Source organism: Chelmon rostratus, chromosome 16 (genome assembly GCF_017976325.1).
Source record: "Chelmon rostratus isolate fCheRos1 chromosome 16, fCheRos1.pri, whole genome shotgun sequence".
Lineage (NCBI taxonomy): Eukaryota > Metazoa > Chordata > Actinopteri > Chaetodontiformes > Chaetodontidae > Chelmon > Chelmon rostratus.
The window spans coordinates 24,119,232-24,146,823 of NC_055673.1; the positions used below are offsets into that span (position 1 = coordinate 24,119,232).

The 27,592-nt window shown below is 42.3% G+C and overlaps 3 protein-coding genes, 1 long non-coding RNA gene and 4 other non-coding genes across 9 annotated transcripts; 1 reads left to right on the forward strand and 7 right to left on the reverse strand.

Annotated features, from left to right (window-relative positions):
* Window positions 1-1,360: 1,360 nt before the first annotated feature.
* Window positions 1,361-4,679, reverse strand: txnipa (thioredoxin interacting protein a). The gene is made up of 6 exons (XM_041954847.1): window positions 4,290-4,679; window positions 3,713-3,788; window positions 3,448-3,595; window positions 2,990-3,349; window positions 2,593-2,895; window positions 1,361-2,481 (listed from the first exon to the last, which is right to left on the reverse strand). The coding sequence occupies exons 1-6, from the start codon at window positions 4,543-4,545 to the stop codon at window positions 2,434-2,436; spliced, it is 1,191 nt and encodes a 396-aa protein (XP_041810781.1). The 5' UTR covers window positions 4,546-4,679; the 3' UTR covers window positions 1,361-2,433.
* A 3,891-nt stretch (window positions 4,680-8,570) lies between these two features.
* On the reverse strand, window positions 8,571-13,860 carry LOC121619270. 2 transcript variants are annotated; one of them, XR_006007520.1, is made up of 9 exons: window positions 13,786-13,860; window positions 12,451-12,520; window positions 11,919-11,946; window positions 11,696-11,740; window positions 11,171-11,232; window positions 10,635-10,680; window positions 9,703-9,762; window positions 9,535-9,588; window positions 8,571-9,266 (listed from the first exon to the last, which is right to left on the reverse strand). It is a non-coding gene; the product is annotated as an uncharacterized LOC121619270 (long non-coding RNA). The 2 variants fall into 2 exon arrangements; XR_006007521.1 differs by having other exon boundaries at window positions 9,703-9,782.
* Window positions 10,440-10,577, reverse strand: LOC121620182. The gene has a single exon (XR_006007558.1). It is a non-coding gene; the product is annotated as a small nucleolar RNA SNORA8 (small nucleolar RNA).
* On the reverse strand, window positions 10,988-11,121 carry LOC121620189. The gene has a single exon (XR_006007564.1). It is a non-coding gene; the product is annotated as a small nucleolar RNA SNORA18 (small nucleolar RNA).
* LOC121620183 lies at window positions 11,467-11,604 on the reverse strand. The gene has a single exon (XR_006007559.1). It is a non-coding gene; the product is annotated as a small nucleolar RNA SNORA8 (small nucleolar RNA).
* Window positions 11,811-11,882, reverse strand: LOC121620179. Its single transcript, XR_006007555.1, has one exon. It is a non-coding gene; the product is annotated as a small nucleolar RNA Z40 (small nucleolar RNA).
* Window positions 13,861-15,127: 1,267 nt separating the features above from the next.
* On the reverse strand, window positions 15,128-23,243 carry chtopa (chromatin target of PRMT1a). The gene is made up of 6 exons (XM_041954850.1): window positions 22,952-23,243; window positions 21,118-21,207; window positions 19,834-19,984; window positions 18,459-18,633; window positions 16,329-16,475; window positions 15,128-16,159 (listed from the first exon to the last, which is right to left on the reverse strand). The coding sequence occupies exons 2-6, from the start codon at window positions 21,180-21,182 to the stop codon at window positions 15,957-15,959; spliced, it is 741 nt and encodes a 246-aa protein (XP_041810784.1). The 5' UTR covers window positions 21,183-21,207; window positions 22,952-23,243; the 3' UTR covers window positions 15,128-15,956.
* Window positions 23,244-23,269: 26 nt separating this feature from the next.
* snapin (SNAP associated protein) lies at window positions 23,270-26,027 on the forward strand. The gene is made up of 4 exons (XM_041954851.1): window positions 23,270-23,426; window positions 23,926-23,972; window positions 24,135-24,253; window positions 25,400-26,027. Exons 1-4 carry the CDS (start codon window positions 23,311-23,313, stop codon window positions 25,505-25,507), a joined length of 390 nt encoding a protein of 129 aa, XP_041810785.1. The 5' UTR covers window positions 23,270-23,310; the 3' UTR covers window positions 25,508-26,027.
* The last annotated feature ends 1,565 nt before the right edge of the window (window positions 26,028-27,592 follow it).

Consider the following 27,592-nt stretch of genomic DNA (forward strand, 5'->3'; position numbering starts at 1 on the left):
TGAGTGCCTTACCAGACAGCATCACTGGTATTACACAACAAGGCCAGGAAAGGACCACTGAACAGCAACACTGAACTGTGCATGTGGCTGCATTGTGGGTGGAGTATTTTAGGTGCAGAGAAGATTTTAGTATTTTGGAAAGCCGTGCCATGCGAAGCCAAGTAAGCAGGGTGGAGTATGGGACAGAGGAGGAGGAGGAAAGCTGCCACAAAAGGAGCGGATGAGACAAAAAGTAAATTTTAAATATCTAGTTTGCTGTGTTTGAAATGCTCTGCTTCTTTGGGATAAAACTATGTTCAAGCCTATAATGGTTATTGCATCCATTGTACAGGTATCAAAGTGTTGATGAAACAAACAACAACTGGCTTTCATCCTCTGGGGAGCAGGACTGTGCTCAGTCTCAGGTCTGTGAGGACCATGACAATGCATATTACTTTTTCTCATGGCCATTCTTGGGCTGTGAAGCAGCACTCAAGCCTACAGCTATGAGGATACAGATCCAGAGCAACAGCGCAGAGTATCCCACAGATAAACAGTTTCCTTATCTGTTGCTCTCAGCCATCACCAGACGTCAGCAGCACAGAGCAGAGAACACATTTCAAAGGGAAAGCATTCATGCACAGGTCTCTGGCCGTGCACCCTGAAACAGGAAAAGGCTGGATTTTCAGCAATCAACTCTTCTATAGCATCCATCCAAGTGGTTCAAGCCTACTGCTTGTGTGTCTTGGAAGCCAACATGGTGCCCCATTGCAGGTCAAGTTCAAGCTGTTCCTAACTGGTATGTTCAGTCACCCACACTTCATGACAGTAATCTTCACTCTTATCTGGCAACTTATTTGGCAACTATCTTCCAGGAACAGCAACCACCAAGTACATTATCCAAACCTTTTCCTAACCTATGAGCAGTCTAGGTACTTAATGACACTTCCACCTCAGAGCTCTGTTTCTAGCTGGCCACACAGCTGCCAAGTGACCAACAGCCTGTAGACGCAAAGCAACACCATCATTCAAATGTATTTTCTTGATTTCATGGATAAAGCAAGCATGAAACATTGGGCTGCTAATGTGAACCATGCAAACAGTTCAGCTGGCCAGTAAGGGCTAGGGTGAATGGCTGGGGGATGTAGGGCGAGATACTGGGGGTTAGACGGGTTGTCAAAACAATACAATAATGTTTCATGCCATTAAATCTCCACAGAATCCTGGTGCTGAAGATCACCTGTCTCCTCCATACACCTTGCTCGTCCTATAGGCAAGGCTGAATCTAAACTTTTGATTAACGGACCACAACTTAGGGGCTGTGATATGAAACCAGGCTTACAAAGGAAAATGCAGACACACTGAATTTTTTCAATATCTCTTTAATAAAAAACAAACCCATGGGGTTTCATACAAAAAATACTTCTTACTTCTTAAAGTATCAAGGATGCATTACAAACACTCTTTCTCACAGATCAGTCTTTAACAGTGATTCTCTCTGCGTCCTGAAAGAACAGCAATTGTGAAACCACCAAAGTGGAGATGTCACAGTGAAATGTTGTCTTGGACAACAGCAGATCACACAGAAAGATTATCCACACATAAGGCGTGTTCCATGATAATGGAGTGTATATATTGTATAGATTAAGTTTGGCACTTTAAGTGTCAAGCTAATCACTAAAGTGGAATTTGGAAAATCAAATGTGAGGTTCCAACAAGTTTTGAGTGTTTTACTTACAGAAAAGTCACTCTCCACATCACAAACATTGTTCAAACAAAACAAACTCATGTAGGCAGTAGTAGAGCAAAATGCATCAAACAAAAGTGCAACAAAAAAGGAATAAACCACATTTTTTCAAACACTGGTACATGATGTCATATGTCATATGGATGCTCCATCAGTTCCACTAGCATCGAAGGAAGATTGTTTTACATGCTGTATTGCTTAAAGGAGATAATATTCCTGACAAATGGAAACGCAAACTGAGTGGACTAAACAAAATAGATGGTTCCTCTAGTGAAATCCCTTAAAAATACAGGGTTTAACTGGAATGACAAAGCATCATGAGGAAAAGACAAACCCCAAAAAAGCAGAGGTGTCACAGGAGGCTGGGCCTGACTCATATAATGCTTGGCCCCAATAACAAAGTCATAAAGTGACTGTGAATGGACAGTGAGACCCTGACAGTCGAGTCTCTGGAAGGGACAGCTTATTTAGAAATGACCTCCAGGTCCAAGACCTGAAGAGCACCAGGAGGAAGACTCAAGATCAGCATAGGTGATGAAACGCAGTGACAGAACAGGCAAGCGTCTTTCTGTCCATCTCCACAGTCCTGGCATTACTTCTCCATCCAACACATCTCCTCTGGAGTTTGGACCTTCTGCTCCTTTTCAAGTGCCTTAGATGAATGGTCCCTGAGAGCTGGACCACAGTTCTAGAATCCCTGCTGTACTTCAGCAGACTGGCAGCATGCGAGCATTGCCATTGTACTCCTCTTCAGCCTGGAAAAAAGTACACTGTTATTAGATAGCTTATCTGCAAAGATAATTTCTTATCAGCTTTGCAGAAAGTGTTAGGGTCACTTCTTGAAACAACTGGATTATGACACCTACCTCAGTGTATGCCGGAGGTGCTGGGAACTGGAAAGCTGGGACGTTCATGAAGATAGGGCTGTCATCACCATCAAAGTCATCCAGGAGCGGTGTGAGGGGCTGGTCCAGGCGGCAGTCGCGGGTGATGTCACAGTAGCTAGGAGGCTCGGAGGGCATTCTAAGGGACACCCAGCTCTGGGAGGCGTTGCTGATCGAACCCTCCTGGCTGCTCACGCTGTTGCTGCGGCTGCCGAGACCAGCGGTCCCAATAACCAGGGGCAGCTCCAGGATCAGCTTCTCACTACCAGGAATATGGATGTAAATCTAGCAGAAGGATCATGAACACATATATTAACAATGATTTTCAGAAGAAAAGCCATTAATCTCTGACTACATGACTACATAATTGAAGACTCACCATTAGAGCGTACTCCACGCGGATGATGTTGCACCCCAGCATAGATGGTTTAATCTTTGGCACCCTGATGGTCTTTCCCTGCCAGGCATCACACATGCCCGAGATGATGTGGTTTCCACGCACTGAGGACAGCTTCTGGCGGAAGACCTTGGTGCGCCCGTTGGCCTGGTAGGTGTGTTTGGCGATGATGGCAGCCTTGGGCACCACAATTCGGGAGCAGGTATTCTCAAACTTGGCATTGATGCAGATATCTTCGCCCTCACAGAAGCCACGGCGGTCAATTTTTACATTCAAGGACACCTGGCCATCAGGAATGAACATGCAGGTGACCTTCTTCTCCTTCATGCCACCTGTGGGAGACTGAGGACATGCAGGAAGGTAAGATGAAACTCATCTGGAGACTCGATGTCAAACTCACAAACGCCCTCAACATTATCATTCCATCACAGCAGACTCACCAACAGGTCTGGGGTATTGACATCCAAAGGCTCCTCCACCTCAAAGGGTTTCTTGCACTCGAGGGTGGGCTGATGTGGCCTCTCCATCAGGGCCTTCACATAGTAATGAACATAGCCAAACTTCCCCTTGTATGTTGACACCAGCTGCCTGTGAAAACATGTGTGAGGAAAGTTGAAACCAAAAGTATTCCAGAAATGCAACTTCATGAAGAGCCATGCATCCAAAAGTGATGTAGCAGTATTGAAGCAAGAATGGCTGCCTTACCCTTGCTGAGGGAGCTCAAATCCAAAGAAGTACTCATACTTGTTGCCAGGCCTCAAGACCACTGACCCATCAGAGTCTGGAAAGAGAAAATTGAGCACAATTTATTACCCTGCAGTTTATCGGCAGTTAGTTTAATGGCATGCTTATTATAATACAGTTAGTTTAATGGCATGCTTATAATAATACACTGAACTGCTTGAACTAAGCTTGAGTCCTGGCTCTTGTGTGGCTGGATGACACTGCCAGTTGTTAGATTCAACATGGACAACACCAGTGGAACAAATGTCCCTATGTCAACCCTAAAAGACGCCAGTCAGTCTAATATAGCAGAGTGACATAAGGTGAACTCCGTTTACTGAGCGCACCCATTCATCAGCATCAAGGAAATTACTCACACCGATCATAAAACTAGGAGCAATAAGCTAAAACCGCTGACACGATCTTTCATTACAACACTAGAGTGAGTCTAGGCTTGGCTAGCAGTTCATTTACCCTAGCAAACGTATTACAGTTAGAGAAGCTAAAAAGTCGACTGTGGTGATGTCTGAGCCTACAGGTGAAGAAGACGTGTCCGTACCTGTGGGCTGGTCGTCCAGCCGCAGGACCTCTTCGTATCTGAGGTACTCGGCCTCCTGTCGGCACCGCTGCTTGCCTTTAGCGTACTCCACCTTGGCGCAGCCCAGACCCAGAACCTTCATAGCGGACACACGCGTCACCTCGTTCACCTCCAACTCTATCCGGCCAGACACCTTGTCCCCGCCGCAGTAAAAAGTCTTGCTGGGGTCCGTAAAGATAATTTGGAAGGTTTTCACTCTCTTCGTCATAGCCACCATGATTGCTTCTTTCGGATATCCAACACAACTATTAAAACTGAACTTTAATTAGTAGAATCGATGCTCGATTGAACCGCTGATGAGCGATCGATCGTTACGGGAAGCACCAGCTTCCACCTGAGTCTGCTGTAAACAAAGAGGATACTGCTGGTTTTATATGAAGAGCAAGAGCGAACAGCATGGCTCAGCGCGTGCACACCGCTCCCATTGGTGGAAAAACTTTGTTTGTGTCAGCTCTAGCCAATCGGCGCTCGAAAGCGACGCGTGGACACGGCGTGGCTAAGAGGATGTACAGCGTGCTCAGCGGACGTGAGCACAGGAAGTAGAAGGAGGGCACAGAAACGAGAACATTTGTGGTAAACAGATGGAAAACAGGGAAAGGTTGGTATGGGTCTGGATAGTGAGTCATTAAAGTGTGTCATTATCACACACAGTCTAGTCAGTTTATGAACAGTTTCACCAGCCTCGGGCTGGAAGTACTGCAGGTACATACATGCTTAAAAACATGCAAAAATAAAACACTAATAAGTAATACTGTACATAGAAAGTCCAGTGTGGATGTTGACTACTGTATGAAACTTTTAGTATGAATACAATACAAATTGTAAAAAGTGTAATTAATACGTGTTTCAGCATTTTTCTGCCTTTATTGGACATGTGACAGTACAGAGATGACAGGAATTGCAGGGGGAGAGATGGGGAAGCTCCCCGGTCAGGCTCAATCAGGGACATTGTGGTTCATGGTCGACACCTTAACCTGGAGAACATCCGTCATTTCTGATTGTGCATTCAGTTTTTTTGATTTGTTTGGGCTGAAAGTGGGGATGTTTCAGACTCTATTAGAGAAGCAACCTCCAAGATACTGCGTCAGTCAAGGGCTCCACACATTTGACAGATTATTTGCTATGTGTGCATGGATTACAATCTTGCACATTGCAAATATTCTTTAAACTTCATACTACAAGGGAATGTCCCTTGTCAATACTTTGCACGGTCCAGCATGAAACTGCACAGCTCCTTCATTTAGCCATTTTTCTATACTATTTTTATATTCTATTGTCTATGTTCAATTTATGCTTCTTTACTTGCAGTACTTGCTTTCTCTCATTCTATATTTTCTAGTATGGACCCATTGTTATGCACCAAAGCACCAAGGAATTCTTTGTATGTGAAAACCTACATGGCAACAAACCTGATTCTGATTATTCCATTGAGGACTTTTAACCCACCTCTGTCTCACAATTAATATATTAGCCAACCGTATGATATGCAGCTATACTACAGCAGTAAAACACATTTTGCATACATTGTACAGGATGTTCACACTGGATTGTTGCTGGAAATCCTTCACTGCCAACATTTTTCATTTGTTTACTCCAAATATCTACACACGATGATTAATGTGTCGTTACGGTACATTTCAACTTTATCTTTGAGCAACCATATCTGGTTGAGAATAGTGAAGGTCACGTTTATCTGATAAAATACAATATATGTAATAGCAGTGTGTGTGTGTGTGTGTGTATACATATATACATATATACATACATATATATATATGTAGTAGTGCATATACAGTATATATTTATATATATATGAGAGTTGGAGATTTTAGTGTGCTTTCACAAGCACAACAATTACATGCAGATCATTTTAAAATGACAGTGTTGTCACAGCGTTTCAGCAGTAGAGCTCCTGTTGTCTTGAGAACTGGAATCTTACATCATGGAGCTTCATTCATTCCAGAGAAAGGTCTTAGTCCAGAAGACATGAACAGCAGTCCATCTATGGCTCTGTTGGGCTAACTGACCAACACACACACCAATAGCAAAACAAATTATGTTCCTAAGACCCCATGTGGGTTTTATATATATATATATATATATATATATATATATATATATATATATATATATATATATATATGTATATATGTATATATACTTCAACTAATAATTTCAAATGTTTTCTTCCTACGTTTTTGCAGCTGTTTCATCTGTAATGCAGGTGACAGGTTATTGACACCATATCCACAGTGTCATGTGACCTGCGTAGCCCAATGTTAGATCACATTGTGCCCGTCTGTGAACTTTCCCTCACTTTTTTACATGCCATTATACCATCCAGAGAATTTTCCCTCATAAATCCTTTAAAGGAACACTCCACCCAAATGAATGATGAGGATGAGTCACACCTGCCAGGATGGATTACTGACTGAGCCCGGAGCCAGGGCCTGTGTATATAGTGACAGTGAATTTAGGGTACAGTAACCAATTATAGAGAGACAAAGAGACTACAAAGGCCTCAAAACAACCAAAAAGAGATGTAAGATGACCATAAAGAGGCTACGAACAACTACAAAAAATGGAAAATGACAATAAAAAGGCACTTAACAACCACAAAGAGACATAAAACTACAGAGATGCAAAACAACTACAGAGAGAGACAAAGGGACTGTAAAGAGACTTGAAAGAACTGCAAACAGCATGGCTGCCTTGTTTCAGTCACATATGATTTAGATGTACTGTCACATGTTTACTGAATATAAAGAGAGGCTTGTGTAATTAGGCAATAATGGTAAGCTGCCTCATGTTTGGTGTTCTGTTAATTAGAGGAAAGGACCTTTGGAGTTATGTGCTTGGAAGCCAATGAACAAACAATAGTAAGTCAGACTGATGACAGATAAAGGACAAATCAGAGTAAATAAGAGGAGTGATATAACAGATGCAAATGCTTCCACATGCAGTGCATCAACTGCTCATCATAAAGCTGAATGTGCATTTCAGAGCTCAGTGGTGCAAAAACCCCAGGTACTGATCTACAGAGATGTGAAAAAATTGACATGGACAGAGTCAGCCTTCATCATATTCTCGACAAGTGAGCAAGTGCATGAGAACGGAACAGGCTCAAGAGACGGACCCCCACAGTGAAGGGATCCGGTGGCTCTGTGAAGCTGTGGGGGGCCACTTGTGCCTTTAAAGGGAAGGTTTCAGAGTGATCACCTCTATCCTATGATGACAAATTTCTACCTGATGGGAGTGGTTTCTCCAAGATGACCACTATAGGGCACAAAGGGTCACTGAATGGTTTGATGAGTATAAAAATGTCGTGAATCATTTGTTATATTATTTTCTTGAATTTATCAACCAGCTGTAAGGGCAGGTTTGTTAGCTCATGAATTAGCTGGCGCAAAGTGACTCTGATGAAGGGAAGAGCTCAATGTGAGTGCTATCATGCACACACGCCTGTTGTGACCTCTACAGGGTGGTGCATGTCAAGACATACTGAGCACATGGACAGAAGAAGAACTCATACACAAAACAGATTTCAAAATGTTGGCCTTTATATGACATGGTAGGATGGAGATAAACATTGTCACAACATTCTGTTGTGCCAGCCAATCAGAGAAGACACTGGTTTCCAAGACACATCCTTTAAAGGACATGTTGAAACCTGGTCAGTCATTCTGCTAGTGTGAATATACTGCCCCCTAGTGGCGGAAAGAAGCTGCTCCTATTGCAAACTCAGATGTGTGATGTAACTAATTGTAACAACAGTTAAGCAGATCCAAAATAAGTGAGAGCCTAACATTCCTCATAGATTTTCCAGCAAAATGCTGATGACTCCTCCACTAAACATCAACCTTTTCTATCCTGTACAACCTTAAAATCTGTCATCACTGACATGGCTCTTGATATGTCTGAATGTCTCATTTCCATGTTATGCAGCAGTGAAGTCCAGTACAAAGGGCCACCTCATTGAAATTTGTCTCTGCAGTATTTGGATCCAGAGATAATACTAGTTTTGCAGTTCCTCACTCCAAACTATGGCAGGTAGAGTTTGCCGATACTCTGGAAGAAATGCTGACCTATGATATGATTCCCTTCTATCTTTGGCCTACCATGGCAACAACCTGCACACAGTAGGAAACAATACAACTAGGCCTGCACCTCCTTTCCACGTGTCAAGGCAATTTTTAATTCTCATTTGTTCATAATAAAGAGACCACAACTGAGCAGTTATGTTGCTGATATTTTATTTGTTGAACTCATTGTACAATGCTGGGACACTAATGCATAAATAAAGACAGAATGCAATCATTTACAAACTGCTTACTCACATCAATTTTACAAAGTGTTCATAAGTCCATGTGGTAATATCCTTTCTACAGTCATGTGTTCAGAGTGGTGAACATTGTTCCATCCTTTGTTAACGACTGAGCCGGTCGAGGATGCTCCTTTCATACCCAATCATGATGCTATCACCTGTTACCAATCCACCTGTTTACCCGTGGAATGATCCAAACAGGTGTTTTTGGAGCGTTCCACAACTTTCCCAGTCTTTTGCTGCTCTTGGCCCAACTTGTTTGAAATGTGCTGTTGGCATCAAATTCAGAATAAGCAGATATTTACAAAGATCAATTAAGCTGATGAGCTCTTATATTAAAGTTGTTGTCTTTGTGCCGCTTTCATTTTCAGTAGCTGTCTAATAGCAAATTAACAGTCTATTCTGTTATACACAGCATCTGAACTTCTCTGGAATTTGGAGTGGTAGAAAAAAAAAAAAGACAAGGCAAAATCTCCTGCAAATGACAGAAGTTGTTCAAAGTGACTGATCACTGCAGAAGAGATTCAGTTTAATCTAAAGCAAGTGACTGCAGATCCAGGTGCTGACAGTTGTGCTCTCAGCTGGTCACTGATGCCTGCATCAATCAGCTGCTCCTGAAAACAAAGAGAGCAATGGTTTAGCTGTTACACTGGAGGGTAATTATATCTAAGGTGTCTACAATATCATTTTTTCAAAACTGGCAGAAAAGCAAAAGGCAGGTCATGTTCCCAACAGGTCTTCTCAGCAGGATGCTGCAGAAGCCCACTGGGATGATTTTTGTTTTCTGGTCAAGTCCACAGCAAGTCAGGAACAGAGAATCCCGAAAGCCTTGGTATATGACCAAACCTGAACAGCACAGGGGGGCAAAGAGCCATTGCTTACAGTGAAAGGACGTGGACACTCCTCATTTCACGTCTCCAGGATGGTTTTAGGATTCTGAAACAAGAGTTTATCAAATTATTAAAGCATCCAGTTAAAGGTCTGTCGGGATAGACCTCCGCTTTCAATGGTAGACACCATTTATCCAATCACTTCTAGTTCAACACTCACCTCTGTTGTTGAACCCTGCTGGTGTCTGGTGAGGAGGCTCTCCTTTGCTGCAGCAGAAACCTGGAGGAAGTTATCAGGATCTAAGTGAGGAATGTGTCGAACATGAACATGTGCAGTTTATTAGTGCACCATTTCAGTCATACAGGTTGTTTTCTATAGATGAGCCATTTAGACACACTTCAACTGGGGTTGTCTTCCCCCAAAACTGTTCTTAACAAAATGGCCTCCAGAGTCTAGAAATCTTTAAAACACCAGTTTAGCGATTCAGTGTGTATGTAAACTGAGCTTTCCCAATTAGATGGTGCAAGTTGCTAAGAGGTGGTCAGGGGCTATGTGTCATCTCCAACCTTCTGTGACTGTTCTGTTTACTTGCCAGTATGCCTGAACACACAGCAGCGCTCGTCATTAACCTGGATTCATGCTGATTTTGTCAGAATGATTTGTATCACCACAGCATGGCTGCCGGTTGGTATGTAGAGTGCATGGGCTGTGATTAAAGACTCAGTTGTCTCACAACTGAAGAATATGGAAAAGAGAATTATATGGTGAATTTGGCTGTTTCAAAACAGTGATGGTGGCCAGAGAGCAGGGGGAGCTGTCATGTGGCAGAGTAACCTGCTGTATCTGTAGCAGCTCAGTCACAGCTGGCTGTAGTGTGGACACAGGTCTCTACTAGAACCGCTAACATGACGAAAGGAGTTTTCACACAAAAACAGCATTTTAAAGTTAGATGACACGTGTGTTTCAACAAATATACCAGGACTCCAAGCACAGGCCGCGTGGAGACCAACGATGCCAGATGTTGACTTGGTCTAGCACTGACTTTTGAACAAACCAGCTGACGGACCAGCTGGCTGCAGATACCACGCAGTGCTGTCATTGTGTACATCAATCATTGGAGTGATACTGAGATTAGAGACAAGCCCACTTACTGCTGCTTGAGTTCCTAAAAGCCTCGTGTCCTGCCATCACCGTGACCTAAAGACAAATGAAAACTTTCAGTAAACAGACAATGAATTTCAAATGCAACAACAAATTTACCACATGCCCAAAACAGACAAGCTCAGTCTCACTCTCTTCATGTCATGGCAGCTCACTAATGTGCTTCAAATGGAAATGATTCATCCAAAACAAAAAAAAAAAATCTTAAAATTCAGTTCATCTTTATCAAGAACACCTTTCTGTCTCAACCAGTTGAAACTGACAACACACACTCAGTATTATTCTATCTCAGCCTGTTCATTCTGCTACTCAAACTTTGAGTACACTCTCTTTACTGCTCATCATGTGTTCTGCAGTAATATCCCACAGGGCTCATGGCAGTGAACATGTGGGTAAAGCGAAACCACAGATTTACTGTCTGAGGCATTTCCAACGACATGGCCCTACAGTCAAAGGTCTGTCGGGATAGACCTCAGCTTTCAATGGTAGACACCACTGATCCAATCACTTCTAGTTCAGCACTCACCTCTGTTGTTGAACCCTGCTGGTGTCTGCAGTGAGAAGGCTCTCCTTTGCTGCAGCAGAAACCTGGAGGAGACCAGAAGCACTGGTACTTATCGGTGCAGGGACACTTTTATTAATATGCATGTGAGAAGCATGTAATGTTGGCTCACTTGTCAGTGCTGGGAGAAAATGGGATCTGTGTATCACTAATTTTTCCCCTAAAAAATATTTCAGTCAACACCATACATGAGTTCTGGATGACACTGCTCCTACCAATGAGTGCAGATGAACTATCAACTTTGTTTTCTACAAGGACAAGTGTGTTTCAACACATATACCAGGACTCCAAGCACAGGCCGCATGGAGACCAACGATGCCACGTGTTGACTTGGTCTAGCACTGACTTTTGAACAAACCAGCTGATGGACCAGCTGGCTGCAGATACCACACAGTGCTTTCATTAGTTTTCTCTTGCCCACTGACTGCCCTGTATGTTGTAGGGTGGTATGTGAAAGAAGTGATCTCAGTGCTCACCTGTTATACTTACATTATGTTTCTACGTCACTGCTGAACGCAGGGAAAGCGAGGAAACCTGCAAGAGGCAGAACATATGTGACAATGTGCTTCCAGAAGCATCAGCATGTTTAGTGATCAGTGCAGCATGTTGTTCAGAGAGGCAGCTGTCACTCACACTTCAGAGCAGTTGAACATATTTAGCCAATCATCATAACACTTGAGCAACAGAAGATGTATTCTGTTATGTAGCTTACCGAGCTGGCCTGAGGTCTCCTCCGGCACCTGTCAAAGACAAGGACAACTTAAATTCACTTCCTTTAAAAACAAAACATGAACAAGCTGCCAAATGTAAACAGCTGTCAGTTCTCATTAGTAACACTGCTGCAGTGTCAGCAGCAGTGGGTTGCAGGAGAATGAGTTGCTCTGTGCACTGTATGAGCTCTATGGCCCACCTGACAGGACCAGAGCTCATACTGTGCCAACAAACAGGTACAGTATATTCATTACATGTATTGTCTTGTAGTTTCCACTGTTCAGTTCACTGTGGATGAGTTCTTTGAAGTAAATTGGGGCTGTGATCAGTAGGCAAAACTAAATGCAGATCCCAGGTACTCAGTTATTGTGAGCAGTGTTGTCAAGCAGAAGTGACCACTCCTGCAGCAAAAACTGACAACTCTTAAAGCTCCAGATTACAGGCTGTCATGTTCCTGCAGTGGAAAAGAAACAGCACACTACACAGGCGTTCGCACTACACTCAAAAGTATCATCAAGACACCAAATACTAACCTCAGGACCCACAGGGGCAGCACAGACTGTGGGACAGCTTCTCCCCATCATTCAGCAGTAAGGTCATCTCCTGCAAAACAGAGGACGTTTTCATGCTCAAGCTTCAATTCTGATAGGCCTCCAAAAGAAGTTCTACCCTTTCAGGGTATTTCACGTGTTCTCTGTGGGTGAATGTGCCAGGCCTCATTGTCACCGTTCAGCAACCAGCAGTGCAGAGGTGAAAGCAAAGCCTGAAGTTCTATTGCCACTGCTGTCCTGAGATCAGCCCACTGCACAGGGCAACCCCACTGAATGGTCTGCACTGTGGCGCAGGATGAAGAAGAAGACTCCATCCATCGTGAAGCCATGACATAGAATGAAACAAACGGTGTGTATTCTTCGTTCTAGTGATGCTGCTGTATTCATAAATTCACTTGTCAGTCTAAAAATCTTCACTGTCCATACTGCTGCATTTCTAAATTAGATTTCAAGTTTTAAAAAAAATCCATGTTGAAACAGTTACAGGGGAACCATTGACAGATTACGACATAATTGGCATGTAAATTATGTTGATTGCGCTGAAAATGGAAATGTTCATAGGATATTTGGCCTGCCATGGTCGTCCCGCTCTGCCGCCTGGTCTTTTCCACGGCAGACATTTTGACTCGTCGTAGCAGGAAAAGCACATGTGAAACAACTTTAGTTAGTTAACGATGGCTCAGCTCCATTCAGTTAACCATACTAATGAGCCTGCATGCACAATACCATGATCATGGAGCTAGCCCACCTGAATGGAAGGCAGTCGGTTTTAAAGTATCATGACGCACACCTCAGCTTTTCCTGCGATGACATAGCAAAATGCCTGCTGTGAACCAGCTCTGCATTGTTAGCGTGGGTAGTGGTAGTTAACACTGATGTGCCCAAGTCTGTTTCCCCCAGCTTTTGGGGGTTAACCTCATCTCTACGCTAAACCAGCTATTTTTTCAGTCATCTCTGCTACACCTCAGATTAACTATAACTAAACCACGTGTTCTAGCGGGGAAAAGATTTCGACTCCAGGCCTGCAACGACTACACTTAACTTGATCAATTCACATTCACGTTAGTGTCATCCGAAGTTAATACACTCAAGATTGGCTATAGCATTAAATCTTTAAGGAAAAAGTCATTACACCATCAAGATAGCTAGCGGCTAGGTTAGCATGCTTATTGAGGACAACGTGGTGCTCAAAATGTGAGGACGCCATGTTCCAAATACTAATTAAAATCACATGTACTTCACCACGACGACCATGTGTGAGGCTCCGTGTCATATCTGGTGATAATCCAGTAAATAACTCAAATGATTTCTATTTACCTATGGTGCTTGTTCTCCGTCGAGGATCCAGTGAGACAGACAGGACGGAAGAGAAGAGAGGAGCCTGGCATGTGCCGCAAAATGATTTATAGGATGCGTTACGACAGTTGAAACCGCTTTACAGCCAGCGTCAGTTCTGCGTTTAGTTCAAGGAAGCTCGGAAATCCTTGTAGCACAAGCGATGAGCTGAATGCAAGATCAGTGGATCAATGGATATAAGTTCCCTATCTGCCTCTAGCTACAATTCCCTCATTTTCGTACACGTTTAAATGCTTTATGTACTGTTTTTGTTACAGGATAAAAGAGGCTGAACGTTAAGCAGGGGGTTTTACTGCTTGTGTCATATTAAAACAATACACAAAATATAAATACTGCATTGATGCCATTAGTTAAAAAATGTCTATATTCATATTCTTTGTATACAAGTGTGTACTTGCCTACTGCCTTTGAAAGTGAAAGAGAGGTGTGCACTCAGTCCCTTCCAGTTTACTTGGCATACACTTTTGGTCAAAGTCTTAAGTTATTCAATAAATGTATATTGTGAGACAGTGAGAGCTGAGTCTCTGACCATGGCTGGATAAACCTGTCTTGGGGTTCAGTGGTGAAAATGCTCAGCCCCTCTGTGTTGTGTCCACTATTCCTGTGCTGGAACATTACTTGGCCCTTGATTTGGCAATTTGACTAAACACTCTTTAAAACCTACATTCTGTTATATAAGGAACTCTAAACCCACTTGGGAACATTGCCTGATTAGGTCTTTCACAGACTAATCCCCAGAAGCACATTTTATTGTTAACTTACTCAGCTTATTCACAGTAATAAATACATAGACCCTCTGAGAACCAAGCAACAAAGACTAGCCAGAGTCTGTGCTTAATTCTGCACTCTTAGCAAGCTTTATCATCTGTATCAGGCTTTGAAGATATGACTTTTTACTTGGATCAGAGTGCTGTGATGGTGCTCTAGTTACTCGTGCCAACAATGAAGACACTGAATCTCAATCTGGGGCTGGGAAGCCTCGAGTTACATGATTTTGATCAAGACAGGTAAACAGACTGATAACATTTTAGCTGTGTTTTTCTCTTTTGCTTGTGATTTACTGGATAATTGTATCCTACCAAACCTCTAGAATGGTTGAAATAAAACCGAGAAAAAGACAACCTCTCTTCAGACATAAGGTTGGGAATTAGCTATGAAGTTCTTATTTTCACCCTAAATTGAAGCATCATATATCCACTTGATCCAGGATCAAATCTGAGCTTAACTTTGACTTTTCCATTACTAGCTAATTCAAATATTCACCCAGAGATACAACATTTCAACTCACTTCATTCATTTGATCTGTGGTCAACATTTTACTCAAGGACATTTAAGGTCATTCATACAATTGACAAAATAAGGGAAATCACCATTTTCATTTTAATTAAAACTTATTTTACTTGCTTTGGGTAATGTCATACAAATGCTCTCAAGTACAAGTTAAGAATGCCAGCACTCCCCCAAAGAGTGCAGACTGGTGGAAGATATGGAGGAACAAAAATCTTCAATGTACTACACCTTTTAAATAGAAAACAAAGACACATGGATACTTGGCTTAAAAACGCTTTCCTTACATTCTTTTTAACAAATATTTTAGGAAGGTTTTGCATTGCAAATGTTTCGAAAATAAGCCAATGAATGAATAAGCAAATATCGGTGCACACCATCACTAAAATCTAAGTAAAAAAAAAAAAAAAAAAAGATCTCAAAATTGGTTTTAACAGAAAGTTAACAACATCCCCTTGATCATTGACCAGTTTAAGCCATTATAGATATCTGTGTTGTAAGTGTTTTTCAGGTCAAGTATAAAAAAAAACTAAAATTAAAACAACACATCAATGTCAACTGACAGCAGGGTTCATTATTATTTAAAAAGGTCCCTTCACACAGTTAAAAAGGGTTTTGTAGGAGTGGGTCGATGCAGAATTGAGTCATGGTCGGAGCACATTCAGGTGATGCCTTGATTTCTTGCTATTCCCAGAACACGATCCTGGACTGCCATCGCTCATCTTAAATTATTAACACAATTTCTCAGCACATCAATCTGGTGTAAAATACACTACACTATGTGTGAGTTCAGCTGTACAGTTCTGCGTTGACTCTACGTGCTTCGGCTTCAGAATTCTTCAGCATCACTCCATGCTGTCTGGATCTGCCTGAGCCATGTAGGCATCCAGCTCAGCATCCAGATGACCTTTGGTCTTTGACATGTAGGCGTCTAGCTGGTTGTCCAGTTGTTCACGGGTCACGGTCGGACGACCAACACCTCGGCCCCGCCCGCGGCCACGACCACCTCGACCAGCAAAACCACCACGACCTCGCAGTCCACCGCGGCCTGTCCAACAACACACACAGCAATGGTGACTGGATCTCACTAATCGAGAGTCCACAATTCAACTCAATAGGTTTCAGTTACTCAGTTTTGATTAATTATGCTAATTTAATTAAAGAGATTTTCTTCACACTTAAATAACTGAGAAAATTAAATATCGTCAAACCCTGACCTCTGGCAACTCCCCCTCGTGCTGCTCCTCGGGACAGAGCTCCTCCTCTGCCAGCAGCTCCTCCCCGGTGGCGGCCTCCTCTGCGCATTGCAAGACGGCCAGCAGAGCCACGTCCTCGCATGGGAACACCTGTAGACACTCTCTTCCCTGTGCAACACAAACAACTATCACTTGATGCAAACCCAGGCCAGACAAAAAGTCTACAGTCATGAGTGGAGCCCTGCCCAGCCTGAGCACACACTTGGAATCAGAGCCATATTCATAGGTGAGATATTGGATGTGGTCAAATAAAATTACAACCAAGTTATTTCCAAAACAATTTTCCTCGACCCTGGAGGTCAAGAAAAGCTGTGAAGGAGAATTCACAGTGCCTTAGGAAAAGACAACTGCGCTGCTAAGCAAATCTGACTGATCTTACAGTAGGCAACAGAATTATGTGCCAGTGGATGTTCTTGATGTGGGTCTGCCACCGTGAAACTACAATGTCCTGAAGATGGACTACTAAAAGCACACCTTAGATAATTTGTTCTGTGCGTTCTTACTGTGTCATGTCAAACAGGCTATAGAGATGAGGACAACCTGGTGAACAATACCACCTCATTACCAGGGTTGCTTCGGCATTAAGTCCAAACCAACTAAAATATTTTTACAGAAAATGACTCACTTCCTGTGGCAAATCAGTGAAAAGCACTTTTCTTAATGCAGCGTTTATTACCATGTTGTTGCTCATCTTCGAAAATTTACTCAGAGAAGAGGCTACTGCCCCTCCTCGTCCAATTTCCTCCAGTTATCTCACCTTTCAAAACAATACACCATGCCAATTACTACTTTACAGAAGACATTACATGTACTAAGGGCTCATGTTAGAACTATTTCTGCTGCTATACCCCTTAAAATGTTAGTGGTGTGTAAATTCCGTCCTGTGTTACAAATTGGGTTCAAACTAGGGTACGTCTGAACCTACACATAGCTGGTGCAACCCAGTACTGATCTCCAAAAGGCATTAAGTTAAAGATAAAACGTCCAACATTTTAAGAAAGATTAGCATATTATTGTCGTGTAGAACTTAAGAGTGAAAAATGGAAAGAAGCACCATTCAAAAGTTTGGGCACCCCAAGAGATTTGAGCTCTCGTAACTTATCGAGGTCTTAGACCTTAATTAGCTGGTCAGGGCTATGGCATGGTCACAAGCTTTGAGAGAACTGGTCATAGGCTTGCTAGAAAGGCAAATTAAAACCATGGTTTGACTGCAAGAGACCTTCAAAAATTAGCTCTGCCCTAAAGTGCAGTGACACCTGCTCAAATATGACCTAGACAGAAGAGTCATCAGAAGAAAAGCTGTCATGTGTCCACACCACAACTTTTGGTGTCAGAAATTTGCAATTGAACATCTAAACAAGCCTGATGCATGTTGGAAACAAGTTCTGTGGACGGCTGAAGTTAAAACAGAACTATTGTTGTGTTGCAGCCAGTGTCACATGGGACATTTCACTGGTAGAGGGAAGAATCTATTCAATTAAATACCAAAAAAAAAATCCCACTGTTTGTAATGGAGCTGAAGATAAAAAGACGATGGCTTCAACAAAAGGATAATGATTTAAAACACACTTCAAAATCAAGCGAGCTCAAGGCTTTTCCATGGTCCTCACAGTTCCCTGACCTACACATCAAAAATCTGTGGATAGACCTAAAAAGAGCAGTGCATGCAAGATGGACCAAGAATTTCAGACTTTTTCCAGGAAGAATGGGCAAAAATTACCCAAACAAGAACAGAAAGACTCTTGGCTGGGAACAAAAGGCAGCTAGAGGCTGTGACGCTTGCCATAGGGGGTGTTACTAAGTACTGACCATGCAGGCTTATTTTGAAACGGTAAAAGATGGAAATAAAAATTAATCTTGCTTAAAATAGAAAAGAAATGAGTCATCTCTAATTTTACTCCTTTTGCAAACCAGGTCATCTTTTACTTGCTTAACATTAACACAATTTACAAAAACAGAAATTTGGTCAGGGGTGCCAAGACTTTTTCATGCCACTGTAGATACTTCCAGGTCATTTGACTCAGTTAGGAACCTTCTTAAGGAAAAAAGACCATTTGACCACAGCCACTGTGTAAGGTTGTGGATACACACCTCTCAGGGACAGAGCTCCTCTCATTGCACCTCCTCTGGCTCGTCCTCTGAGGCCTCCCCTGGCCATCCCCCGCATTCCTCCTCTGCCTCCAACAGGTCCTCCACGCATAAGAGCCCCGACAGGCCGGCCCAGCCTGGCCTGGATGTTGCTCTTGCCCAGGCGCTGCTTCAGGCTCTGACACAAGTTATTCACAGGTGCAATTATAGCAAAATAAAATCAGAAAAACAAGGTGGGCAATTCTGACTTGAAGTCATCCTACAGCTGATGGTTATAGGCGCTCAGTGATGGCCCAAGGCTGCATTCAGATGACAGTAGCCCTTTACAAACTCTGCCCTCTCATTCATTTGAATGGGGCATATCCATCGATGCAGTGTTGAAGGAAACTCAAGGTTCCAGTATAAGAGTTGCACCAGGTTCAACTTTTGCTGCAACACAACACAATGTCATCCAGCAAAGTGCTGCATTATAAAGCTATACATATATACAAAAGCACATTCCTGGTGGATTAATATGTAATGTGAATGGCATATTTCTGCTCTTTACCTTGTGATCGCTGTGACCAAACATATAATAACCTGATATTAAGGGCAGTTCACCAATTTTACCAGTCAGGGTTAAATTACCTGTCTTGTTTAGTACTGCTGAGGCTGTGAAAATAATTGTAGATACAGAGTCTGACGAAAGATGACACTGAGTTGCATTATGAGATGAGCTTTTGGATCTGAACTATATTAGGGATATGTCAGCCCCTTCTCAGATACATCTCTCTCACGTTCCCCAACCTTATGAAAAAGTAATCCTAATACCACTCAAATATTCCTAATTCTCCTTTAAGCTCTGGGCTGCTCTTGAGTTAACTTTTAGAAAAATATCTCTGTCTTTAGATGCTAAATGTTACACTATGTTCATCTACCTTTCAGTGCAGGATATCTGTTGGGGTTAATAGCTTTCTTTTTGCTGAAAATTGCTCATTACTATCGTAATTGTAAATATATATTCATGCAGGATGTAGTAGCTACAGTTAACTCCTGTATAGAATTTTTTTCATTACTGCAGAAGACTTTACATATTGCCCCTCTCTGGTTCCAGGTTAATAATTCATATATCACAATGGAGACTGACTTTAGAGCTCAATTTGGGCTTAGTTTTCAATCAGGTAATCAGGTTATGTAATCATATCCACCCAAATCCCCCATACCTTATCTTTGCATTACTGAGAAGTCTCAGCTTTGACAAACAAGCAGAAAGTCCATGTTAGAGACACCAGTCTTGCATTACCTCTTTACACAAATACAGCATCAGTGCAGGTCAGTCTACAGTTAACAACAGGGGTCTGCATGGTAAAAAGGTCCACTGACACATCTTTGCCCTCACCTGCTTGTGATTCAGAGCAGCTTGTACTGAGGGCCGATTCTCCATCTGCTGAGCCAGCCGACGATTACGGGCACTGGCCAAATGCTGCTGTTGCATGGTGGCTCGAACGCTTACTGCAGTGGGCTGCTTGTTCTTCAGCATGTTAGTGAAGCTTTAGAGGTGGGAGGGAAAAAGAAGGAGGGAGTAAAAGAAGGGGACAGGGGATATACAGAGGAGGAGGAGGAGGAGGAGGAAGCAGGTTTCCACATCAAGTCATTTCTCATATCATGGATGCGGCCATACAGACTGGTGGCTCTTCTGTCATGTAAGGCTTATGTTCCACTTGCTGGCACTCATTTTCTCTCTCAATCATATGACAAAAGTCCAGAATGACTGATAGTTGAATTAGCATATGTTCAAACAAGCACAAGAAGAAAGGCAACCTGAGAGAGAAAAGACACTCAGAGAGTAAAGATAGACTGAAGGACAGGAGCAGAGAGAAGGTGCCAGAAGAGCACAATTTGCCACTTACAGGCCTCCAGCTGACTTGCTGGGGTGTCATCATGCTGCAGCAGCAGAGGCCCTGGACATGAGGAGTGCTTGGCCACCCAGCCACTTACAGCATGGACCGTGACTTGTGGTTAAACCACTGAGTGAGCAGGGAGAGAGAGATGGGAGGGGGAAGGGGAGCTCTCTGTCACGTCCAAGCCAGGACTGAGTATCTGGTCCTTAATAGATATGCAGCAGAGAGAAGAAGACAATGACAGAACAGGAGGATAAAAGGAGCATGTGCTTCACTTCCATTGGTTTGAGAGAGAAAAGCTTGAGAGGCAGAGGGGATTAAGAGGTGCCCCATCTCCCTGGTTTAGTTTAAACCTTCCTCTCCCCTTTAAAAGGTGTATACTTGATGTATACTCTGCTGTGTAAGTAACAGGGAGCAGGAGTGCCAAGGCATTTGTGGGACGGTGGTCTGGTCCAGCATAGGCTTACCAAGGCTTACCAAGTTTGACCACTACGTTGTCCCCTTGTCTACACGTGTGCACTGCTCACACAAGATATTTGGCCCAGGCAAGCACCCTCTGCCACACTTTACAACCACACTTAGCTCTGCTGGTGCCTCAACAAGTGTTGACAGGATCAACAAAATTGAGTGAGCAGTGCACATACAAGGGACAGTCAGAATAGCATCCATGTCAGGTCCGGTCCCCAACAGTAGCCTTCTGTAGGGAGCACTAGAGCCCTCACAAGCCAAGGCTGGCCCTTGCATCTGGTGTCTAACTGCTGACAGGGTGCGTGGCGCCTCACCGCTCATTTAGGGACACTTTGGTGGTGCTTTTCAGGATAACTTTTTGGGAGGAGGCTGCACTCATTTTGACAGACTTCGCTTGCAGGCTCCTGGAAACAGATGGGACAGAAAATAAAACAAGGTCAACTGGTAGTCCTAAAAAAATTATACTGAAATAACATACAGTAACAGAGTGGACATTTGTCTTAATATTACATGAAGTGCTCAGATACTCTTATTGTAGGCTACAAATGGTATTTTGATGTATCAGATGGATATGCAATCAACATTACATATTTTCAGATGGTAATCTAATAGACCTTTTGATATGTCATAGCAGGAAAGGCTCAAGTGTATTTGATGACATTAATGGTGGCTGTATTCCACTCAGAAGAGGTCCTGGTATCACTGCAATATCTTACTGGGACACCTAATGGATCTGAGCCATCATTAACGTTCTTAAGTACACCTGTGCTTTTCCAACTATGACAATTCATGACACACACAAAGGCCTATTTTCAGGCAGGCTTTATTTTTTTATATATATATTTGGTTAGATGAACTCAATAGTCCTACTGAGAGAGTGAATCTCTTTAACAGAAGGTTCACTGAATCTGTTTTAACCTTCTGTACATCTGCTTGATTTGGAAACCTATATTTGTGTTGTAAGAGCAGATTGGAAGTCTTGTCGGAATTGCCAGTAAAATCTCAGAGGACTTAGGCCAGGCTTTCGGCCATTTATAACAGGCAGGTCCTCAGGATGACTAATGCTTTACTGTGGACTACCACGACCATCCCCTCAGAGGAGATTTGAACTACTGTCCTTAGGCCACCATTTCAGGGGAGCTGTTTAGATGACAAAGACTATGTCTCTTTCATTCAACCATATACATTTCCATCTCCTTGTACCAATTATGTGATTTATTAATGATGTCCTTTTGTATTCCATCTTAATGTGAAGCCTCGCTCAATCACAAATTTCCCATAGTGGGACAATAAAAATAACCTTGAAGGTTAGAAGCAAAACTAAATTAGATTGGATAAGGAATTTGAAAGGAGTCAGATTCAATAAAATGCTATCAAACGTGGTCCTGTGCTTTAAGCACAATTGATGGGTTGAACATTATTAATGAACAATTAAAATTGGTAGCTTCGTACCTTATGTATGTTCTCTGTCAGGGTGAGTTAAGTACTGAATGCTAATCAGCGATGTTAAGCACCAAACCGCTGTTTAATTCCCTTCCTAACCAAGCATTGTATAGCTCCAGTTGCGCTTTGTTTGGCTCACTCGGTTCAGAAAGCTTCCTAAATCCGTAACCACCCCCAATGAGACATTGTGATCGCACCTTGAATTAAGATTTTTTTTTTTCGGTCGGTAATCAGATTAGCTATGCCCTTCAATCAACCAAGACTACTACCAAACACGTGATGTGTACCTAATAACAAGGTGGGCGGCCTGTGCGTTATCGAGACGTCAAGTGAAATGTTCAGCAGCTGCCTGGTCATATATCATTAGTGCCACCATTTGTTTTTTTTATGTCCTCCACTCTAGATGAAGCCGTAACGTAATTGATGAATTTGGTATGTGTTCTGAGGATAAAATGCACGTCTCGACACTTAAGACACGTGATAGAATCTGTTAGGAATACAGCTTCGTTTAATAAAATAGTTCAGAATAAAGAACAGAGTATCCTTTTCAAACTTGACTAGCAAGCTAACACAAGCAAGTTAGCTAGTCGGACCTGGACTTCAAATCAGCGGCCTAAATTCTAGATGAAGTTATTTATGTCCATTTAAGTAGCTCGCCTAGAATTCAAATGTGTATAACAATTAGTTTCAGCAATATTTACTTACAGTGAATGTTGCGTCGGTCGAGAAAAGCCTTAAAGCCAGCTAGAGTTAGCGTCAGTAGCTAACTAGTTCCAGCACGGTGGGGTGGCCGTGTGGGATGTCCTTTGATTCTTCTGTTTTAATAAACCTATAATACGCTAGCTACCTAATTAAGCGCTGGAAAATAAATGAGTAAACTCTTATTAAAGTGTTGTTTTTTTCCAAAATAATTATGAAATGCCAGAGACAGGCTTTTGCGATACGTCTCCGTGAAATGGTGCTGCTAGCTAAACTGACTATCCTCGGAGAGAAAATGGAGAGGCTCTTATGACTGCGGCGTCGCGCTGACGTCGTTTCCTGTCCGGCTGTGTTGATTTACTGAAATGGCTGCAGCGGCTCTTGTGGAGACTTCTTCAGGTAAAGATGCTATTGCCGAGGGCTTGCTCGACCTCCTGAAACCAGCAATCCAACAGCTCGACTTGCATGTACACTCAGTCAGGTAAGTTGAGTTCCCTATCGAATCTTTAATGAATGTTATTTAATCACACGCTGTTGCTGCAATCCGTGCTAGCTAGCCTTAATTTACGTCTGGAAATCCCGGGACTGTCTCGTGACTTCGCAGAATAAACGATAGGCTGTTGTTTACTATCTTCTTATTTACTTTGAAGATGTTGCTACATTAGCCGCCATTGTCCCTAAATAATTTGAAAAAGCATGAATATGTCACATTTCCCGGTATGTTCACGGCTGCCCTACGTGACATGGGGTTTGTTTTAACCTGAAACTAGCATGGTCATGTCGAGGATTGTTTGTTACTCTGTTTGTTTGTTTGTTACTCTGTTTGTTTGTTTGTTACTCTGTTTGGTTATTCTTCTGTTGTTAAATGATGAATAAACAGAACCCGCACAGCTGTTCTATACTTGAACTGATGTATTGCACTGCATTCCTGTCTCATCTGTCCTTCCTCTGGATTAATGTGACTATTTTGTTCTTTGCAGAGAAAGCCAGGTAGAATTAAGAGAACATATAGACAATCTGGCCACAGGTAATTTACTATACAATGCCTGTCTGACTGACTGATGTGGTTTGTTAATGTTTTTTTAAATGCCTTTATCTTTTAAAAAATGAATCTATGAAGTACATTAAATCATGTATTCACTAACCATTGATTTGAACTTGTGTGTCTTGTAATGTACGGTCTTTGCAGAGTTGTGCAGGATAAATGAACATCAGAAGGTGGCTCTAGACCTGGACCCATACGTAAAGAAGCTGTTGAATGCAAGACGCAGAGTAGTGCTAGTAAACAACATACTGCAGAATGCTCAGGTGAGTGGCACGCCTTTGATGTGGGGCTTCTTTTAAGAGTTCCTAAAGCCAGTCAGCGTTAAAAAATGGCTATGTGTCACTCGCACCCATGGAGAATCATCACAAAGCCTTTAGTTACCCTCAGCTCCACGGCTTGCTTGCTTTTTGTTTTCTGGCCTGCAAACTCTGCTCCCATCACCCTGGTTTCACCCTGGTTTCCAGCAGAAGCAGGGGATGCTGAGAATTCTTTAAAGAGATTTCTTTAAAACAGTCTTTTCTATTTCTTTTTTGTTTTTTGGTCTTTTATCTACATACAAACTGTGTCTCATGTAACTGAAAACAGACCAACTTTCAACAGAAAACAGACCAACTTTTCTCATTTAATGTAGACATGATTAAATAAAAGCATGATTTACTCTTGCATCCCCTTTTGTGTCTTTTGTTTGGGGGAGCAGTCTCTTTAAATATATGTGGCACTATTCACATTAATGAGAAATTCACTCATTTTAATTCTTTTTTACAAACCCCTGGACTTTTGCAGCTTATATGTATTTCAATAAAGTTTCTGCTCATGTTCAAAACTTTCTGCACGATCAAAACATATCTCACATATCTGTGTAATGAGTAAAACATTGAGCTCCAAAGTTTAAATCTACACGTAAGCCAGGTTAGTTGAAGTCACATGTTTAACATAGAGGATTGCTCTCAGAGGTCCCATATTGAGCAAACTGTTTTATTCTTTTGCGTTTGAAAGAAGATGAATGCTCTGTGTTAACAGTGAAGTTACCCAACACATTGAGCCATTATGTGCCAAAAAATCGTCCAAATATCTGACCTCGTCTTCTGTTTCCGTTCTCCATGGTTATCAACCATGCATTGTTTCTTCACCTTGTTTTATAGCAGATTAGAAGCACTGCTTTTGAGGGTGCATATTGCCACCATCTACTGTATTGTACTGGAGGTATTGTTGCAATAATAAGTTCTGTTCTAGTGGGTCATCAAGAAGTCCTCTACAGCTGTCATGTATTTTTTGAGGGGGATGTGTCCCCCCTGAAATCTGAGACTGTGTTACCAGCATAATTACCAACTTTTAGAAACAGAAAAACACATACAAGCTAACAAACAAGCAATACAAGCAATAACATAACCTAAATATTCCTTCCCCAGGAACGTCTGAGGCGACTCAACCACAATGTGGCCAAGGAGACAGCACGAAGAAAGACCATGCTGGAGGCTTCAGGAGTATTCACCTCACGCTCCCCCAGTAAACCCTGAGCCACGTCCTCCTGCTCTGCACAGCAACGACTGTGAACTGTCCTGACCAGAGGGAACACAACAGTGCAGGAAACTGGAACACGAGAAGAACAAGTCTTCCTTTGACTTTTAGTTAGCTCGTTGCCTAATTACATGTCTCGCACTGCATTGTCTGATGTTGTGTCACAATAGAAATCCATGCTGCTCTCTGCTTGTCATTAGCTGCAAATAGGTTATTGTCTAATCTTAAATATGACAGAATCAGCTTTATAGTATCACCAGGTCATGTAGCCACCAAAAGGTAATGATGTTTACTTGTAGTGTCTTCTGATCAAGTGAATGGGTGTTCCTGAATTCTGAGAGACTTGATTTGTTTAATAATTCATATACATAAATAATTCTGCTCATTAAAAAAGATTGTAATGTCTCTCAGTACGCAGGATACATGACAACATTTGGCCTGAATAATCTTGTGGACCGAAATAACAGATCTTTGTATCTCTGCTGGAAGCTTTATCCAAATGCAAAATAAAATGTCAGTCTGTCTTCACGCCTTCTACTGTCTGACTTTGGAAAGCAGTTGTTCACAAATGTGAGCTGGATGGCTCTCTGTGAAATCAAACTTGATGGGACTGTTATTTTGTCACTTACCATCTAAATAGCTTGCCTGTGCTTTAGAACAGGTCTTGCCATGTGTTCCCCCTGCTGTGATGGACTGATTTAGGGATAGCAGGCTGAAAAATCACAGGACTTCCCTGTTGAGGGGAATCAAGTCAGTTGGATGTGTGATCTTCCTTTTATAGTGATCACAGGGGGAATGTATCTGACAGTAACACTCTCAGCTGTCAGGATTTGCTTTCCCTGCTATAATGGAGGCAGATTTAAGACAAAAACTAAAAAGTCTGGCTTTGCTCATTAAATTGTGATAAAAGTGTACTTGTTGAGACAGAAAACCATGAGATACACATAGGTTCAGCAGTTTAAAGTAAACCAAGTGGAGAACAGGGCTCTCTTGTGGCCAAATCAGGCAATTGCATTTCTAAAGAAAAGGATGTATGAAAGTTTGATACAACACTGGGACAGGGGCAGGTTCAGGGTAAACTGAGTCTGCAACAGGTTCAAGTGAATTCTAATCTGTAGAAAAAGATAAATCTGCATATGAATGCAGAATCTGGAGTGAGAGGGTGGGGTGAAATGGTGTCGGAGTGGTTGTCAGAGAATGATTTGGAAAATGAAGACACAGGATTTGAAAATAAAAAGAGATGAGGCAAGGAGAGTAGTTTGAACTAGACAATTCTGGTGCCGCCGAAATTTTGATAGTGGCACGAGGGGGCTGGTGTTATCTATACCACTGTTTCTCAAGCCTGGTCCTGGAGTACCACTGCCCTGCATGTTTTAGATGTATCCCTGCTCCAGCACACCTGATTCAAATGAATGGCTCATTATCAGGCCTCAGCAGAGCCCAGTAACGAGCAGCAGAGCAGGGCAGCTGGTGCAAAATCCCTCTTTATTTAAATTTGGTGGGGGCTGACCCTTTAAAAAACTTTGGCGAGAGAAGAAAGGTTTGTCTACAAAAAGATCCAAAAATTATGTGTCCCCTATTCACAGTTTGGATTTTATGGCAATAAAAAAAAAATTCAGGCGATTTCTCACTGGCTCTCGCACTCTAGCTGATGACATCACCCACTCTAGAGGCAGAAATTCTGAGCATTTTTGAGAAATTTTATGGTCTTCAGATGGTCAGGGATCGAAAACCGTAAGAGATATCAAAAAGTGAGCCGAGGTTCATTTTGAGCCGACACAATTATCTACGTCTTAAAGTTTAATGAAGTCTCTAAGAGAAAGTATGGCGAGGCAGCGGAAACTTGAAAAAGGCTGAAACTTGAGGAAGTTTCCCCATTCATTTCTTATGGGAAATTGTTTGCACTTTTTTTTGCAAATAACGTTGCGAATTATTAACGAATCCTGTCATAAGTACATAGCACACCATTCCCGATTGAGCCGCACGTTTTGATCTATAGAGCTATCTATTGAGCTATAGAGCCGAGTGTCTTATGCATTGCCTCATGCCACTGATGAGTCCTGTCAGTCAATGAACAAAGAAGC